General features: G+C 43.0%; 2 protein-coding genes across 6 annotated transcripts in view; one reads left to right on the top strand and one right to left on the bottom strand.

Moving 5' to 3' along the window:
* Positions 1 to 9,450, bottom strand: part of BLVRA (biliverdin reductase A) — a 38,684-nt gene extending 29,234 nt beyond the window's left edge. The window contains exons 1-2 of one of the 4 annotated variants that reach the window (XM_032681644.1): positions 3,616 to 3,746; positions 2,238 to 2,354 (exon numbers count right to left, since the gene is read on the bottom strand). Coding sequence is in view for 1 of the 4 variants with exons in the window: in XM_032681601.1 (XP_032537492.1) it covers positions 3,027 to 3,095 (69 nt within the window). In the remaining 3 variants the exon portion in view is untranslated. Of the gene's footprint in view, positions 1 to 2,237; positions 2,355 to 3,026; positions 3,414 to 3,615; positions 3,747 to 9,331 lie in introns of those variants that run through there. The other 3 variants (XM_032681649.1, XM_032681625.1, XM_032681601.1) reach the window with 3 other exon arrangements.
* Positions 8,661 to 17,135, top strand: part of LOC116783801 (cytochrome c oxidase assembly factor 1 homolog) — a 53,980-nt gene continuing 45,505 nt past the window's right edge. The window contains exon 1 of one of the 2 annotated variants that reach the window (XM_032681663.1): positions 8,661 to 8,774. The gene's annotated coding sequence lies outside the window, so the exon portion shown is untranslated. The remainder of the gene's footprint in view (positions 8,775 to 17,135) is intronic. The other variant, XM_032681668.1, reaches the window with a different exon arrangement.

Below are 17,135 nucleotides of genomic sequence, written 5' to 3'. Positions count from 1 at the left end.
CATTTGTATCTTCTGCCACCAAGACTAGGCACAGAGAGATCTATACCAACCTGCCGATCCCACTTCCAGCTGCACACAACTGTTCTACGTCTGAGAAAAATTAGCAAATTACTCCAAAGACAAGTATGAGCAAGCCACCTCAGTCTCTGTGTTCATCACCAAATAACAGACTAACCAGTCTTCTGTGGCTAATCTGTGTCGGTGCCAACAAAAGACACTAAATACTGACTAAGGGCTGCTCTCCCTAGCAACAGAAAGGGTCACAAAGCTTTATAGCTTCTAGCATAGCAAAGAATGGCATTTCAACTAGAACAATTGTGGTCTCAATTTTACCCCTCACATCCTGTACAACTTCTTTCTTTCTTTCTGTAATTTAGGGATTATTTAATAATTCCGTGTTCTTTCCCACAGCTTTCCCCTCCTCTCATTCACAGAACAAAGGCAGTGACAAGACAATAAATATACCTTTTTGCCTATACCTTTCACTATAAGGGAAAGCTAATAAATATGGTAACATTACTTGAGCCAAGAGAGTTTGTTTTATTAGCCAATGTAGTGTAGCCTTTAATTTAGCATTTAGGATAGTTACCACAACAGGAACACTAGTTGCCCCAAACAGGCTCTTTCTAACTGGTTTGTAATGGTATACTGAAAAGAAAGAAGATTTTAAATTAAAAAAAAAACAAAAAAACAAAAAAACAACACAAAAACAAACAAACAAACAACAAAAAAACCGCTTTGTTTATGCTAATTGTTGAACTCATGTTATTAAAGTGGTGGATTGTGCTCATCTGGAGGAACAGGATTAGCAAAAGCATTTCATTATCTTTCCCAGTCAGGTGTTTTCTTCAATGTTTTCTAATTAGACAGTAGAGCTCTGTCTGGGTTGCAGTCTAGGGAATACTTAAGTTCAGTTAAATAAAAAGCCAAAGCTCCTTTTGCTTAGTAGAGAGGAAACAAGTAAAATGTATATTTATCTTTTTATTATAATTACAATTATTTTATAAAGTTTCAAGATGTAAGCCCAACAATTAGGCCTTACAGGCAAGAGAACACTTGCCATAGTTCAAGGCAAGCTCCAGAGAAGTGGGATAGGTCCTCAGCAACCTTCGTTCCACTAAGTTACAACATGACATGTATACATCCAGTGAGGTTTGGGGGGTTTTTTTAACTATGGGATTAAGCTGGCGTCTTGACTTTCAGATTGTTTTTCCTCCCTAAGCTCCATTCCCTCCCACCTCAGTGAAGCAACCTTTTTGATGTCTTGCTTAATAACATGCAGTACAAGCATAATGTAAGTTATTTTAATATACTGAGCACTACCTGCAAGTTTCAGAAAGACCTACGGTTGTGTGAAAATTAGAGGCGAAAAAGTTATTCACAGTCCAGCATATGTTGATGTTGCTCTATCACCTTTTGAAACACAGAAATTCCTTTCCAGGGAATTGTTCTCCCACTGCAAAAACTGTTTTATCAAATCCATCCAAGCTCTTTCTGTTATCTACTCCACTTCTTTCCAGCTTCGGTTTAGTTTTATCTCCTGACTGCTGCTTACCTAGCCAGGGATGGCAACACAGACAGAGCTTCAATGGACTGCAGCAGTGGTAATGTCAAACACCCAGTGAAGCTTGCTACAACATATCTGCACAACATACAGTGCAATATCTCCTCTACGAGATGGATGAAGCTGAAGTTATTTCAGAGTCATCATTAAAAACCAAAAATGCCAATGTGCATTCCAGTCTTCCATCTTACTGAAGTCCTGACACCAAAGCATAACATGGAAAGTGATTCCCATTTTAATTTGAAAACTGGTCAGTTAATGTATGCATTTATCTTCACTTGTATTGACCATGACAGTTCATTTTTAGTGGAGAGAGCAAAGTGGTCCTGTTCCCATCTGCTAAGCCTACTTTTCAAAGTCTGTAGATACAGCAGATGTTCTTCATTTAAAAAAAAAAAAAAAAAAAAACTGTCCTTTGACCTTTAAAATGAAGTCTATCAGAGCTGAATGTGGTGGTATTTTTGGGTTGTTGGGCTTGGGTTTTTCCAAGGGGTGTGAGGAGTGGGCATTGAAACATTTAGTTAGCATAATTTCGAAAATAATGAGGACACTAAGAATGAGAAGTTGAAAACTACAAAGATTGATTCTGCTTTTTTAGCTCTACAAAATAAGCATTGCTATTCCTTCAAGGATAACACAGACCATACTTCATTGACAAACTCCAGTTACTTACTAACAGTAACTCAGTTCACTGTCTGAAGAAACTGAGAGGATAGTTTGTTGACCATGTGGATGTAAATCCAGGAGCACAAGTCCAAAATCATCAGCCTTCCAGTACAAAGGAAGTTCCCTGATCCAATGGGAAGAAATATATAATTTGGTAATATTTTACTATCAATTATTTAATATCTAAGGGGCATGTACTGCTTGTGACAGTTTCTAGTAAGACTTTAAGGCTTTCTTATATATGCTTAAAATAATTTAAAATATTAACCTATTGCTCTTTATTTTGCAAAGACTAAACTGCAATTTGGATTTACATATTGAAACAGATTTGTCTTCATTCCCTCATTTATTGACACAAATGACAGAAAGATGCTCAAACACTATGTTATTGATTTTTGGCACAGTGTCATTCTGTGTTCACATCTGTAATCAGAGAACCAACAAGTGAAAGACTATCCTCACTCCACAAAAAATAATTTGACAAATCAATGCAAGGAATTGGATAAAAATTATTTCACACAAAATCAGTTAAGTAAACTGTTGCCCTAATTAACACTGGTTGTTTTCTTTTTTTAACAAGCTCCAACACAGAAGTTCAGCATGATGCCAGGAAGTATATAAAGGCTGAGCTTGTCTTTTTGCCATATATAGATTGAGACTTGATGCATCTTTTTCTTTTTTTTTTTTAAGATAGAGATAGGCAATACCTGTGATTAGAGCATGAAGTAATTACTAATAAAGTGTCACCGTGTTTTACACACAGATTCTGTACTGTATCTGAGAACATAAGAATCACCTTTCTCCCACCAAAAGCTGCATGAAACATGTACCCACCACGTTCCTTTACAAAAGAAAATATTCTCATCCGCAATTTACACGTGGGTAAACTGAGGTACAGTCTGCCGGTTCAGAAGGGAGTGTCAAACACCTGCAGTAAACATGGATTTTAACAGGATCTGGAGGAAGTTCAGCACTTCTCAAAACAAGCCCAGAAGCCACTTTGTAGGAAAGGCTTTATATGACCTCTCACACTCTCACCACGAAGTGCCCTGGCCACCCCACGATGCTTATTGGTTACTTCCACCTCATTTACGGGCTAATACTCTTCTTTCACCGCACCCTGGATATTCTTCCAAACAAAAGACTTGTCCCTTTTTTTTCTTTCTCTCCGTGACCCCGCTCCCCAAGCGCTGCCTCTCCCTCTGCTGTGGTGGGTGTCTTTGGAGCAACGTGACTCTCAGGACTCCCCCAATCCTTCGCCGCCGAGGGGGGAACGCCTGTAGCGAGCAACCTTGAGGAGGGCTGCGGGGGGCGGGGACAAAAGACGAAAGCGCTGCATCCAAATCCTAATTACAGTTAGCAAGGGTTAAGTAATAGCCACTAACCTCGTAAGATCACAGAGGAGAAACGTGATCCTGTTTAATTCTGCACTGCTCCCTGCAGCTCCCTCTTATACAACGCTCCGCAGCTCCGGCATATCACCGACCGCACGCCCTATCGCTGTCGCGGCAGCAACACCCCCTCGGCCAGGAATCCAATAAGGCTCCATAGGGGCGGGCTGTAGCCAGAGGCAGCTGGTGCAGGGAGCTTTTGCTTAGGACACACCAAGAAAGCTGCACGTGGCTACCAAGGGGCACAGAGTCATTCTGTGACACCTCCCTGGGGACCTGGGCGAGACCCCCAGTTAAGCCCGCGCAGCGTACCTGACGTACGGTTTCCAAATAGATAAACTACATATCATAAAAGGCGTTGTATATGCTTAATATGCCTCAGTAAATGCATCCACAGAGAAAGAACAGGGAAAAAGAGGAACTTAGGATTATGTATCTGTTGAAATCAGTCACTATGGAATGCTGAACTAACAGACCACAAGGATTCTTGGCAGAACACCCAAGACAGGGTCCAAAGGAGGAACAAACAGTGCCAACAATCTGAAGTGCTAACTGGGTAAAAGGGATTTTGGCAGGGGGAGATCACAGCCACTGACTCACAGCACACTGACTCTAGAAACCACCGACTCAAAAGAAGACTGAGTATGAGGACTAATTAGCATGAGGTGAATCATTGAACCAATAGAATATAGAATACTACTTAATGAGAGCACTATGTAACTTGTAGCCAATGAATACTGATACTTTCGTTTGCTAAAACGTGTAAGTAATGTAAAGTTTTGATGATGGGGAAGCTAGCCTTTTGTGGGTTACCACCAACTCCCTGCTTTGCACAAACTAGAATAAAGAAATAGACATACATCGCCTCGGTGTGTGATTTGACATTGCACACCAGGTGCCAAGCCCACGTGCGGGACCATAACCCCAGCCAGGCAGTACCCAGAGCCCACTCATCGCAACGGCCTGCAGACACTTGTACGTCAGCAATGCTTGTGTCTGCCCAGCTGCATCCCCTAGGGTTTACATTGCAGGAGGAATCTGTGCACAGGAAATTGGGAGTTTCAACACTGGGAAATTGGGAGTGGGAAAGAGATCACTCTCTGCCTGGCTTTCCCCAAGCAGCAGGTATACAGAGAGCAGATGCTGGGACATCCCAGGCCAGATGTTAGGCAAACTCTTATTAAAGACTGTTTGCCTCCCTTTCTACAGGGATTGCTTCCTGGCCCACAACATACTGTGCTTAAGCACTACATTTTCCTAGGGAAGCCACTTTTTACCCATATCTCACTCCTAACCTCTTTACTTGCCATTTCTTATCTACATGCAACAGGACTTTTAGCTGCTACTTTGAGGGCTTGGAAGATAAAAGCCTGTGAGGGTGCAGTTATTTACCCCCAGACCAGCAGTTACTGCAATGAGCAGTGTATGAAATGAGGATGGTCTGAATTCCACATGGAAACTAGAACTGTGTCACATTGGGACTACATGTACAAAGGATCAAGTTCTGTACTCATTCATCTCAAACATGAAATAGAAATAACGCTGGAGAACTCAGTACCTTTTTTGTTTTACACACAAGTGTGTTTAATTCAACCTGCTTCTGGTAAATCTTAGGGTGTGCTGTGTGAGTAGTCATACAGAAGAAATCTGTCATTATTCCTTTATACTGAAATTCTGCAGATTGGGATTTTGAGAGTGACACACCTTTCTTTCCATCTTTTCTCACTCGTTTCTGACCAGTTAACTTCCTTATTAGAGAGACTTCAGGAACTCCCTTGACCTCCTCTCAGCTACATTTCCTTGAGAAAACTTCCAGAGTCACATTTTCTGAGCCAGTTATGAAGTTTTAACTCTTGCAAAACTTCTATGGTCTAACATAACTTGACCTGCACACAGAGTTTATGCTGACATTACTATGCTGGTTGTTTCAAATACGTCACAGGATGTTTCAAAACTTTTTCTGTCCGCTCTCAAACATGTTGTATTACCATAGGCTAAAGCACAGACCTATGCCACAGCAGCTTTAATTACAGTCATTACACAACTGAAATAAGGAGGAGCTCCAGAGGGCAACTCAAGCATTTTACACAAAACTAACAAGCAGGAAGTTTTAAAGTCTGAAGGTCTCCAACATATATGTGATATTACATAAAGGGGGATTGGCAGACCAGGAGATACAGAATTTAAAGATGTGCCTCATAAGTTTAACATATGGGACAGTTAATGATTAGCACGTAACAGTATGCTTAGCGTAAAGTAATGAATCAATTAGCACATGATAGGAAACCTTAACCCACAGCAGAACACGGGAAAGAACGCATATGGGAGTGATTAGAGGCAGATGTAACTCAGAGCCCTTGGATTCAATAACCATGGTCCCATTTGTACAGCCACGTGTTCTACAGGATGTGGGACACGTCCAATCTCATAATTAATCTTGTCCAAAAAAATCCAAAAAACCCACCCACTTTCCAAATGAATCAGATCCCCAACCAGATGGAAGTGGTACAACACACAGCCAAACAGGAGGGCACAACTCTTTCAACCAGTAGAGTTAGGTTAGCTTAAACCAGTCATGTACCTACTTGCTGTTTGATCCCTGTATACAGCCTGGAGCACTCTCTGCCATAATGTTGTTTGCTTATTCAGGCGGCTAGTTAAAAACCTCAACATTTAAATGAGCTCCAGACCTGGATAAGATTGGGAGGGTGGGGGGAGTGGTTCTTCCAGAGGTGGAACAAGATATGGGCTCTGGAGGAGTCATGTGTGGCCATGAGAGGAGTGGCCAGGATAGCAAGAGAAGTTGGGTCCCCGGGGTGGTGACAGTGGGCACAGGGAGACACCAGCCTGGAAAGAAGCAACAGCAAATAGCCCTCAGCATGGACATAGCTCTACTGGTATAACGGTGTCTTACACCATCTGTTTCTCTTTCCATGTGGAAATAGCAGAAGGAGTATCTATGAATAATGAGTATCTTTCAATACCAATAAGATTTCACCAAAATTGGATGGATATTGTATGGCTTTCATCATTGCAAAAGTACCACTAAAAAAGGGCTGCAGGGGTAGTTAGGCCAACGCAGGCATAGCTGGGAACTGTAGACAAGCTTTTGGCACAAAATTGTTCTTCAGGTCTGAAATGTATGAAACAGATTCTTCAGAGGGTAATTAGATATGTAGGAGTCAGACCACCTTGAACCTAAAGGCCACCAATTCCCACAAAGAAGAGACGGTAGTGGAAAGGCAGGAGGAGAGGAAGAGAGGTTAAAAAACCTGCAGCTGTGCATACAAAACAGTCTCTTAACGCCAGGGCTTCTTGGGAGCGTAGGAAGAGGCCACCTGCTCCCTTTTTTGTGCTGTATTTCTCATTGTCTCTTTTTTGGTCATATCTGCATGTCCTTTAGCTCTGCTGATTGTTTTTCCATACCAAGCTTCTGCCAGCTCTCACCTTCCACAACCCCAGGGGTTTTACAAGTCCTAGCAAGCAGTATTAATTAATTTCTGCTACAATGTAGCAACATCTCAATTGTCAATTATTTTGTCAGTAACAACTAAGCAATGCAAAACCATGTAATCAACTCCTGATGACAGGAGTTGACTTGAAACCACTAGAAGTCCTCCATGGGAAGAAACAGTTTTATACGGGAGAATAAAATAGCAGATAGTATTCCACTAAATCACAACAGTAAGGCAAAAAGTGTAAATAAACTGGAATAACAGAATATTGGATAACAAAACAAACTGGCTTGGCAACAGCACTGAGAAGAGTGCCTTACACAATTCCTCAGCAGGGAAGCACACACAACAAACATCAAAGCAGGTAGAATGCAATAAGGAACAGCAGCGGAATACACTCTGACGTTATTGGTACACTCATCATTTAATTTCAGATGAATCAAAACCGCGAGCCAAGGCTCGGGACGACATAATCCAGCAGCACTCACACACACACTTTACAAATGCTACAGCCTAAGTGCTGAGCTCAGGGACAGCGCTGGACAGCTCGCTTAAATAAACTCTGACAGGGACACCAGCTTATGTGGGACAATGGTGAGGGATAAATCTGGAATGAAAAAGATGAGCTAAAGACAGCAGTGATTAAATTAAATATTAATATTAGTGTGTGGAATTAGATGGTCAGATTGGAGCCAGAGTTTTTTGGGGGGGATTGCTGGACAGACACTTGCAGAAATTCTGTTGAGTGTTTCAGTTTTATTTGATTACACAAGAGTTGTTTTATGGTGTCCATTGGATCAGGGCTTGTCCTGGAAAAAAATAATATTAAAGCACCATAAAAGAGCGGATCTCTGGCAGCAAGTTCAGGTGTGGGCAGAGCTGGGGGGACCTGGATTGCTGGGAGGTCTGTGCGGTGGCAGCTAGCTGGGGGACTGCAGCTCTCTCTTTGCAGGCTTCCCACAGCTTAGCCCTGCAGCCGAAGCCACGGCTGTGGGACAGCTGCCAGCTCCAGTAAGGCACGGACTGAGGAAACCCCCAACTAGGATGCCGAGGAGAGGGACCCTCGGTAAAAAAACCCTGGTTGAGACATGATGCAACAGAACACAATATAAGAAAGATATTAAACTACTAGAGAGCATCCGAAGGAGGGCAACGAGAACAGTGAAGGGTCTGTAGTGGAAACCATACAAGAAGCGGCTGAGGTCACTTAGCCTGTTCAGCCTGGAAAAGACTAAAGGGAGAACTGATTGCAGTCTACAACTTCCTCGTGAGGGGAAGAGGAGGGGCAAACACTGATCTCTTCTCTCTGGTGACCAGTGAGAGAACCCAAGTGAACGGCATGAAGCTGTGTCAGGGAAGCTTTAGGAAAAACCACCCAGAGGGTGTTTGAGCACTGGAACAGGCTCCCCAAGAAAGTAGGGAGCACTTTCCAAGCACCAAGCCTGCCCGAGTTCAAGAAGCGCTTGGATAACGCTCTCAGACACATGATGGTCTTGGGGGTGGTCCTCTGCGGGGCCAGAAGTTGGACTCGATGATCCTTGCGAGTCTCTTCCAACTCAGCATATTCTGTAACTCTATGACACCCTCCGCTGCATTCGCAGCGCCACCTGGCATCGCCCTCTGCCGCCCGCCGCCGGTATCGCAGCAATGGCGGCCCCCACAGCCCACGCCTGAGCCCGACCGCTGATCACCGCTGCCGTGAGTGGGGACGGACGGGCAGCCGAGCCCGAGGCGCGGCCATGGCGGGGCCCCGCCGCCCCCTCCGCGCCCGCACCGCAGCCCCCAAGCGGGCCCCACGCTGCACAAAATGGCGGACGGGGCGCGGGAGGGGCTGTGGGGCAGCCGGGCCCCGCGGGGGCGGGAATGGGGGCGCGGGGGTGGGTTTGATCCAGCAGGGATGGGGCCGAGGGAGTATAGCAGCGGCTGCGGAGAACGGCAGGCGCCTACAGCGGCGGCAGGGGTCAAACCAGGGGCACTGAGCGGTGGCATCGCGGCGAGGGTCGCGGTGCCGTCAGGCGGGCGTGGGCGGGCTGAGCGAGGAGCCCAAGACCCTGAGAGCGCGGCCGAGGGCAGTAACCACACACACCATCTCGCAGGGCGAGCACCAGGGCTGTGCTTAGGGTAACTGCACTTCAGATAAACCTCGCCCACTTCTAGAAGCAGGGCATGAGGCAAATTTACCTAGCAAGCTACAAACAAAGCCTGATGCACACATAATATTAAAGCTGCCATAAGGGCCTGCTCTTTCAACCCACCTAACTGTCATTTTTAAAGACGCTATTAGCTTCCATGCAGGTTGGAGGTGCAGGAGGTGCAGCATACCATTGCTTCTGCCCCATGGCCACCGGGCCGTGGCAGAAAACATCCCTTGTTGTTTAAAATAGGCACAGTTTAAAAGAGGCCCAGGCCCGTGGTGCCCTGTGCTGTGGGGAATGCGTTTACAGGACCACAGCCAGTGGAAACTTGAAGCGGTAGGGCAAACATAAGACAAGTCATTCGCAGTAACTCATCTGCATGATCAGAAAACTACAGTCAGCTTTACTTTGTCATTCAGGTACGACTTGTGAAGTGATCAGGTTGTCTTGAGCACATTTAAAGTTCAGACACTGCAAAGGAAAGAGATTGTCATGTTTCTTTCTCTAAAAGTTGAAACATTCCAATTTAAGACTACTGTGATCGCTAAACCAGATGAGGTTTCCCCTATCCCTTCTTTTTGGTTCCTCCTGCTTCTCAGCCTAGCTGGTTTTGACTCAGTTACTTTCTGTTCATTCACATGAACTCTTAAAGTGCAAGAAGAGAGCATGAGATATAAGAGTGGGTTGGATTGCTTCTGTTAGAGCCAGGTTTTGATAAACTGAAGTGCTCAACCAACCAACCAAAAAAGCCTCCTCCTTAATCCAGTCTCACAGGCTGGAGTAATAGCAGGCTGTGACAGCAAGATGGCCCTATTCCACTGCCCAGCTGAACATCGTGCTGTACTTCTTGTAGCAGGTTTAGGGATCAACTGAATTTTTGAACGTTGGTTTTTCCAGTGCATCACAGCTTTCTGGACATGGCATACACTGCAGCTACACAGGCCAGCAGAAGGGAGGGAAAAGGGGCACGAGTGTCCCCCATGCAGCAGCAACTCACAGCTGCACTTGGAAGCAGTGTTGGACTGCAACTACTCTTTGTTTTGAGTCTAAGCTTTGACTCAAATTTGAGCAGTGACTGATGTTTCATATCATGCAGTAGCCAATGTTAAGGGGTTCTCAAACTTGACTAGGGGTGTGGTAGAGAAAGATGCATGCATGTTGACAGATAACAAAATACTGCCTTTCTGGCAGCTTGGTACCTATAGACCCTTTTGTGTTCGTTAAGACTTGACAAAAACTGCTGCCCTCACTATATCAACTTAATTATTGAAAGTGCTAAAATATCCCAGATCAGCCAAATTCCATTAAACACAAAGTGCAAAGAAAAGTTATCTTAAACAAGCAATGTAGCTCTTGTAAAGTTGTTTCATTTCTTCCCTTGAGGAAGAAAGGATTCTCATCAAGAGGGGGGTGAAGAGGTTAGTCAAACTTAATGTGTCACTTTTTGTTGGATGAGCTTTAATTTAGACTACTGTAAATTGAATGAAAAAACATGGAGAATGGAGATAAGGAGCTTTTGGGATTAAAAATAAAAATAACCCCCAAACCCTTCATTACTGTCTTACAGCTTTTTCTAAGTACTACTTTGCTGCTGCAGTTCTGAAATTAATGAAGTGTGCATGGATTATTGCTGAGCATATTTTGCTTCAAAGCTGGCTATTCCCCAGAAGTCAGAGGCTTTGCATGTCTGTTAGTGCAGTACTTTCCAGGCCACTTTTCTAATACAAACTTCTGGGTTTCGCCTTAATGCCAGAGAAGCAAAATAACATCCTTACCTACGCAGCTGTGACCACAACATAAAATCAAGCAGGAAGAAGAGCTGATGCTGGGGGTTGTTTTCACTATACTTAAGGCACCTTTAGAGTTGGCACTCACACAAAGAGATGAGGCCACACATGCCCTCCCAAGCAGCATGGCTGTTAGGGCACTTGGCCTTTCTTTTATACCTACACAATTTAACCAGCACAGGTGAATGCAACTTACCTATTATACAGCATAGGTCCGTGTGAGCGTTGTTATGGCACAGCAGTTTCCCTTATTTGCCTGTCCTGCCTTACCTAGTCAGCAGCACGGGCCTTAGAGCATCTCTGGGGACAGTTTGGTGGCAACCCAACTTGTGGTTGTTCTGAGAATTAGAGGAGAGCTCTAGGTGCATATCTGAAGGCTGGCTGCATCAGCTCTAGCCTTCTTTTGTACATCGACCTCACTGCTTGTCCAGCTCCCACCTATACAAGTGCCACAGAAACAGAAGTCAACAACTTATCTGTGCGAACACTTGATCTTGAAATGTTTGCATATTCAAGCAAGTGGGAGGGGAGAGGGAAAAAATGGACTTAGCTGAATTTTTCTATTTGTCTGTAATGCTGTTAGTGACTCAGTCTACAGTTTTGAGCTGTGATTTTACGTAACTGAAAAGGTTCCAGAAAAAGGCTGTATTGTTTCTTAGTTTCTGGAGGGAGCAGTTATGTGACCATCAAACTAGTATGGGAGCTAAGCTCTTGAAGATGTAGTCTTACTTTTTTCTACTCATCATCTTCTAAGGAATAGAAACTCCTTCAGAGTGTGCTTCTGAAAAGTTACCCGATACACAAGAAAACTCGAAATTTTACTAACACTGTTCCAGTTATCAGTTCAACATTGCTTCTTAGTCTTTTTCCTGTTGTGAGCAATTTGAAAAGCATCACCAGCTACTTTATACTGACATTTGCCTTTCAGCAGGTTTCACAGGTGCTTTCTGGTATTAGAATATCTTAAGTGACAGAATACTTTTGTCTGGTGTAGTGGTGTTTTTTCAATAAGTCCACAGCATTAATAACACTTGTGTTTAACCCCCTCAGCCCCCCTCCACCAGGGCAGAGTAATATGCTTTTCTTGGTATTCATGTATTTTCATTAAGTGATTGCATAGCATCCCACCAGCTGAAATATTCCCTGTTTTCAGGGCTGTGTCAGAGTACTCTGCGTATCCTCAGTACACAGCAGATAATAAGGATTTTGTGTTGCCTTTCTTACACCTCCTTACACCAAATAAAAAGTCAATTCTGATATTAATTTGATCACTCTACTAAACATAGTAAGCCCAATTATCCCGTACATCAAAATGTATTCTGCCATCGTATTTTTAGATGTCTTGTAGATCAAACTGGAGGCACGTGAACAGAGAATGTTTTCTTTTTTCATATCTATAGCTGTATCTGCTTTGAACATTGGCTTTGTAAGCTTCTCCCATTAACTAACAAAGAGATAAAAATCTTCCCCATCCCTGTGTGCCTTCTCCAGATGCGGATTAAGTTCATTAATGGCAACAGTAATCTCCCAGACTGTCTGACAAGTGTTGATCTATGCTCCAGCACTAGTGCAGATTCTCACTTTGATGCTGTTAAATGAGTTAGAGCCCAGAGCATGGGTTTGAAGCAGATTGTCTCCATGTACTGCACTTTGACTTGAACATGAGGTTTCAGATAGATCATCAGGGGCCGCACCACGGGTGAATGCCTAACTCCCTCCACAACTCGTAGGTGGGAAAGTCCATGAGAATAGGCCTGAGCTACCCTAAACAAACCACACACACAACCTACGTAGTGGCAACACAACCCTCACCATCGGGTATTTTGATTTTCAGAGCAGATACAGATATAGCCAGCATTAATTATAAAAATCCAGTCTAGCATTACAATAATTTAAAATTGATGTATTGAACTTCCTCAGAAGGAAGACCCATAAGAAATGGGAATATCCATAGGGAAGTTTGAGCCAGCAGAAGTCTAGCACAGTCCCAGAGACCTTGCACTCGTGCTTTTCCATCTTTTAACAGTCTACAAGAGCCTCTACAACTGCTTAGGTGGTGTTGGTGAACACCACAAATTGAAGGTGTAAACACAGGGTGGTACACCAAGGTCTAGACTACTTGAAAAGACATGGTCATCTGAACAACATTCATTTTAATGTAACATGAGAAATCATTCACCCTGAGGCTGGGAAATGTATGTAGGGTACTTAGGAGGTAGGAGAAAATAGGAAGATACTCAGAATGCAAAGACTTTTGCAGATACAGAGTGACTAAACTGCCTAAATAGAGTTTGCTTTGGCAGGCTATGGGTAGAAGGAATACAAGTCTTGCCAGAGACTTAAATTAACGGATTTGTGTCCTGTTCATGGCATAAGAGAACCATGAAAGTAGTTTTAACATTAAAACCAGGCACAGAAACATAAGTTAAAAGGTTAGAGAACTTACTCTGGAAAGCATGTCAGTTAAGAGTGATTAGGATTGATTAGGTGGGTTTAGAGTCAATTCAGATACTTTCCATACAGGTGTGGTTTTTTAGAGATTGCTTCTGGGCTGCTCTTTAGCCTACTGGGGAAAATAGTATAAGCCAGTAGGAGAAAGGCAGACCTGGCCAGGTAAAAAGTCAAGGATAATGTAGATGGACACCCAGCGAGGCAAACGAGTAATAAAATTCCTTATTTAGCAGGAAGGTGGTTTTTTCCTGAGGTCTTAAAACAAGGAACAGTATTGTCTTAAAAAGTCCTTCATGTCCTGTCAGCTCAGTGCAGACATCACTAAGTACTCTGATCTCTGGTATCATTTTCTTCTGATCCCTCCACAAAATTAAGAGTCCTCCAAAACACATAGTTAGCATCTCTTCAGTGGCCTTCCCTGAAAGTACCCTTGCCAAGCAAGATGGAATGATTTTTCCTCTGTACTTCCTGCCCACCATTTTCTCCAGCCATAATAAAGACAGATTTCAAAGAAACACTTTCCATGTTTAATGGATCTGGTTGTCCAGTAAGTATGTTATTAATGAGCATTCTGAGGAAGGAGACACAGCCTATCTGCGTAAATGAGTGACACAGCACTGTTTTCACGTGACTTAAGCATTTAACTTTCAGTCAATAAAAGCTTTAGACTTGAATTTTTTTCCTTGGTCTCTTAATATCATCTGTCGTTGGGATCCAGAGAGCTGCAACATGATGTAGTTCATACACCAACCCATTTTGACTACTGAGTTTAGATGGAAAAATGATGTTGCTTATTCCACTAGGATGGGAAAGCAACTGTCAGCACTTAGAGCTACAATGTGAGCTGCTGCAAGAAGTTTATGAAAATTCTCTGTTAAATAGAAAGCACGTGAGTTATTAGAGCTGCAGCTATCTAAGTTTAATCCTGGCATCCAGGAACATTTCCTTGGGTATTTTACTGGATATATACATTTGTGGACACAGCTGTACGAGCACTGAGAGAGAAAACTAAAAGCCTACATGCTTCATAGCCTGCACTACAGTTAAAAACATACAGCACAGTAGCAGAAGCAAAAGGGAAAGTTGCCATGTGCAACTTCATTGTTACATTAGGTCTAGCAATTGCATGGACACAAAACTGCTCTAGAAGTGCTGGTTTTGCTGTAGTACAAGATTTCTACATGTAGCATAGTTAGAAAGCTCACCTTAAGAGCTGGTTTAGAACAATAATACTATTCCCTGTGTTGTATAGGAGTCCATTAAGAGGATGGAAGTCATCACGCACCACTTGGAAAAGAAACATTAATAGCTTACCAAGAGTCCCATATACACCACATAACAGTCTTCAATCCTTTTAAAAAATAAAAATGTATTGAAACTTGTATCCTTCAAAATTTTCCACTTAGTTTCCTACCTAAAGTAGCTGTAGACTCCTGCTGTATAGTGATTCTTCTTAATATTAGAAGCTCCCAGGTACTTTCTTTCGAATTTTGCTGCCTCTCACCTGCTTGTCTTTTTAACCTTTCTCCTTTAAGCCTCACAGGTCCAAAGCTTTCAGTTGAAAAGTGTACTCTTTAAGTCTGCCTTACCCAGAAGTGGTGAGGAACATGTTTCTCCAATCTTAATCCTGCTAGGTATGAAGGATGAATGCTTAAAAAAATAAATTGTCTGAGTTTCTGTTACTTTTTTTTTCTCTCCAGTCAGGAATTAATTATGAATTCCACAGGCTTCTAAGAAAATGAGTTGAATTCCAGGGGTGCATATGAGTTACAACCACTGTTAAACACAGGATGTTTGCTTCCCATGTTTATTACAAAATCTGTGGTGATCTCCACACTGCTTCCATTTAATTGAAGTTTTGCCACCAACTTAAATAGGTAGCTCAGGTCCAAATTCTTTAACAGAATGGAAAGATTTACTCCAAGTGTGGGATGTAGTAGCTCAGATTAGAAGCTGAGCCATTGCTTTTACATGGTGAGCATGCCCTGGCTTGATGAGGTTATTTCCTAAACCTAAACTATAAACAAGCAACTGTTCAAAGTTGCAAACCTGTGTATGGGATGCATCTGCTGGAAATTATGACAAAAGCTAACAATCTTCACCTCAGTGAAGTTAGTGAAATATTTTCCATGTACTTGACTGGAGCCAGGATTTTGCTGTAGGTGCCTACACTGTAACTTTGCAGGAGTTAATGCACACTGCACAGTAAATTCCTCTGAAAACTGTTTTAGCTCCTCTCCTCCCCAGTTCTCCCTTTTTCTTTAGGCTGAGTTTTAAAATGCTTTCCTAATTCCCCTTTTAAATCAGAAACTGAGGAGATATCCTTTCAGCGTTGTGCTTGAGCAACACCATTGGCATCACTTTTACACTGTATTAATCATAATGCACAATAGTATGATGTCTTCCATCAGAATTTCAAAGCACTTAACAAATATTAATTAAATATTGCATCTCTGTGAGGTATGTAAATAATTAATTTTACAAGCCAGCGCCATATACAGGAGAGAGAAAGGTGAATTCTCACATTAGCGCATAGCCTCCTATTTGTTTACAGTTGTTTTCTTCACAGGTGTCTAGACCTGAAGTAAGTTTCTTACATGGCTTTTGTAATGGCCTCAGTAACAGGAACATTTGTGAAGCTGAACTGCAAGACACCTCTCATATTTCCACTACATGAAAGCATGTCCTCTCAAATTTGTTGTAAAATACAATTGTGGTAAATCAAGTCAGTAGAGAAGACAGGTGAAGAAGAATTTGAGTCTTGAGCTCCAGCCCTGCCTTCAGTTCATCAGAACAGGCATTCCTAAACTTTTGTTGTCCTATGTTTGCTTTTCTACAGGTAGCAAAGGACTTCCTGGATGCTGCAGGCTTCCTTTTCGCAGTCACATTTACTCTTTCCACCTGAAAATCACGTTTAGGCAGATTTTGAGGACTTCATAAATTCATCTGGGCTTTCCAGATATCTGGTAGCTGTAGGGAGCAGACACTTCTGAACTAGTTGCTGCATGCCTGTGAGCATTTCCTGCAGTTACAGAACATGAAGGCCCCAGCAGGAGCAGCTCTGTGTGTGTGCTGTGCTGTCCAGCCATGCATATGAAGTTCAAAACATCAGAAGCAGCAGACTTGATGTAGATATATTGTACAGCTACTAAGACTGTGCAGTTGGCCCCATGCTTTTATGGGGGAACTACACAGTTATTTGCATATAGACTGTACATCCCTTGCTCCTGGGTGTACTGCAGCCGCTGCGTACACACATTGTTTTTTCTGCCCATGAAATCCTCTGCAGACATATGGGATTCCTACGGCTCTAGTTGGCACCGTGATATACGCACTCCTCCACTAAAGCAACAGGACCCTTACTTGTTCCACTTCTCCCTTCGATACCCCCTTCCCTTTTAATAACAAGTCCTTGCACTAAGAGAGTGCTTTCACCCTCAGGCAACTTCAGTTTGTAGTCCCCAGTCCTTTGCTCTCCCAGGCGTCCTTGCTCTTGGTCATCCTGCTGCTTACTTTGCACTGGTTCTGGCATGTGTTGGATCCCTCCATTAGCCACTGTGACCTATTAGCCTGGAAGAAAAATAGCAGAAAGGTGGATAGCTTTCCCTGGAATAGTGAGGTAAATCATATAACTAAATGATTTAAGATAAAGGATCAGCAAATTTGCCAGTGATACCAAGCTGTGT

Source organism: Chiroxiphia lanceolata, chromosome 1 (assembly GCF_009829145.1).
Source record: "Chiroxiphia lanceolata isolate bChiLan1 chromosome 1, bChiLan1.pri, whole genome shotgun sequence".
Classification (NCBI taxonomy): domain Eukaryota; kingdom Metazoa; phylum Chordata; class Aves; order Passeriformes; family Pipridae; genus Chiroxiphia; species Chiroxiphia lanceolata.
Note: the sequence above shows the minus strand (reverse complement) of the source record. Positions and strands in the feature narration are given on the sequence as shown.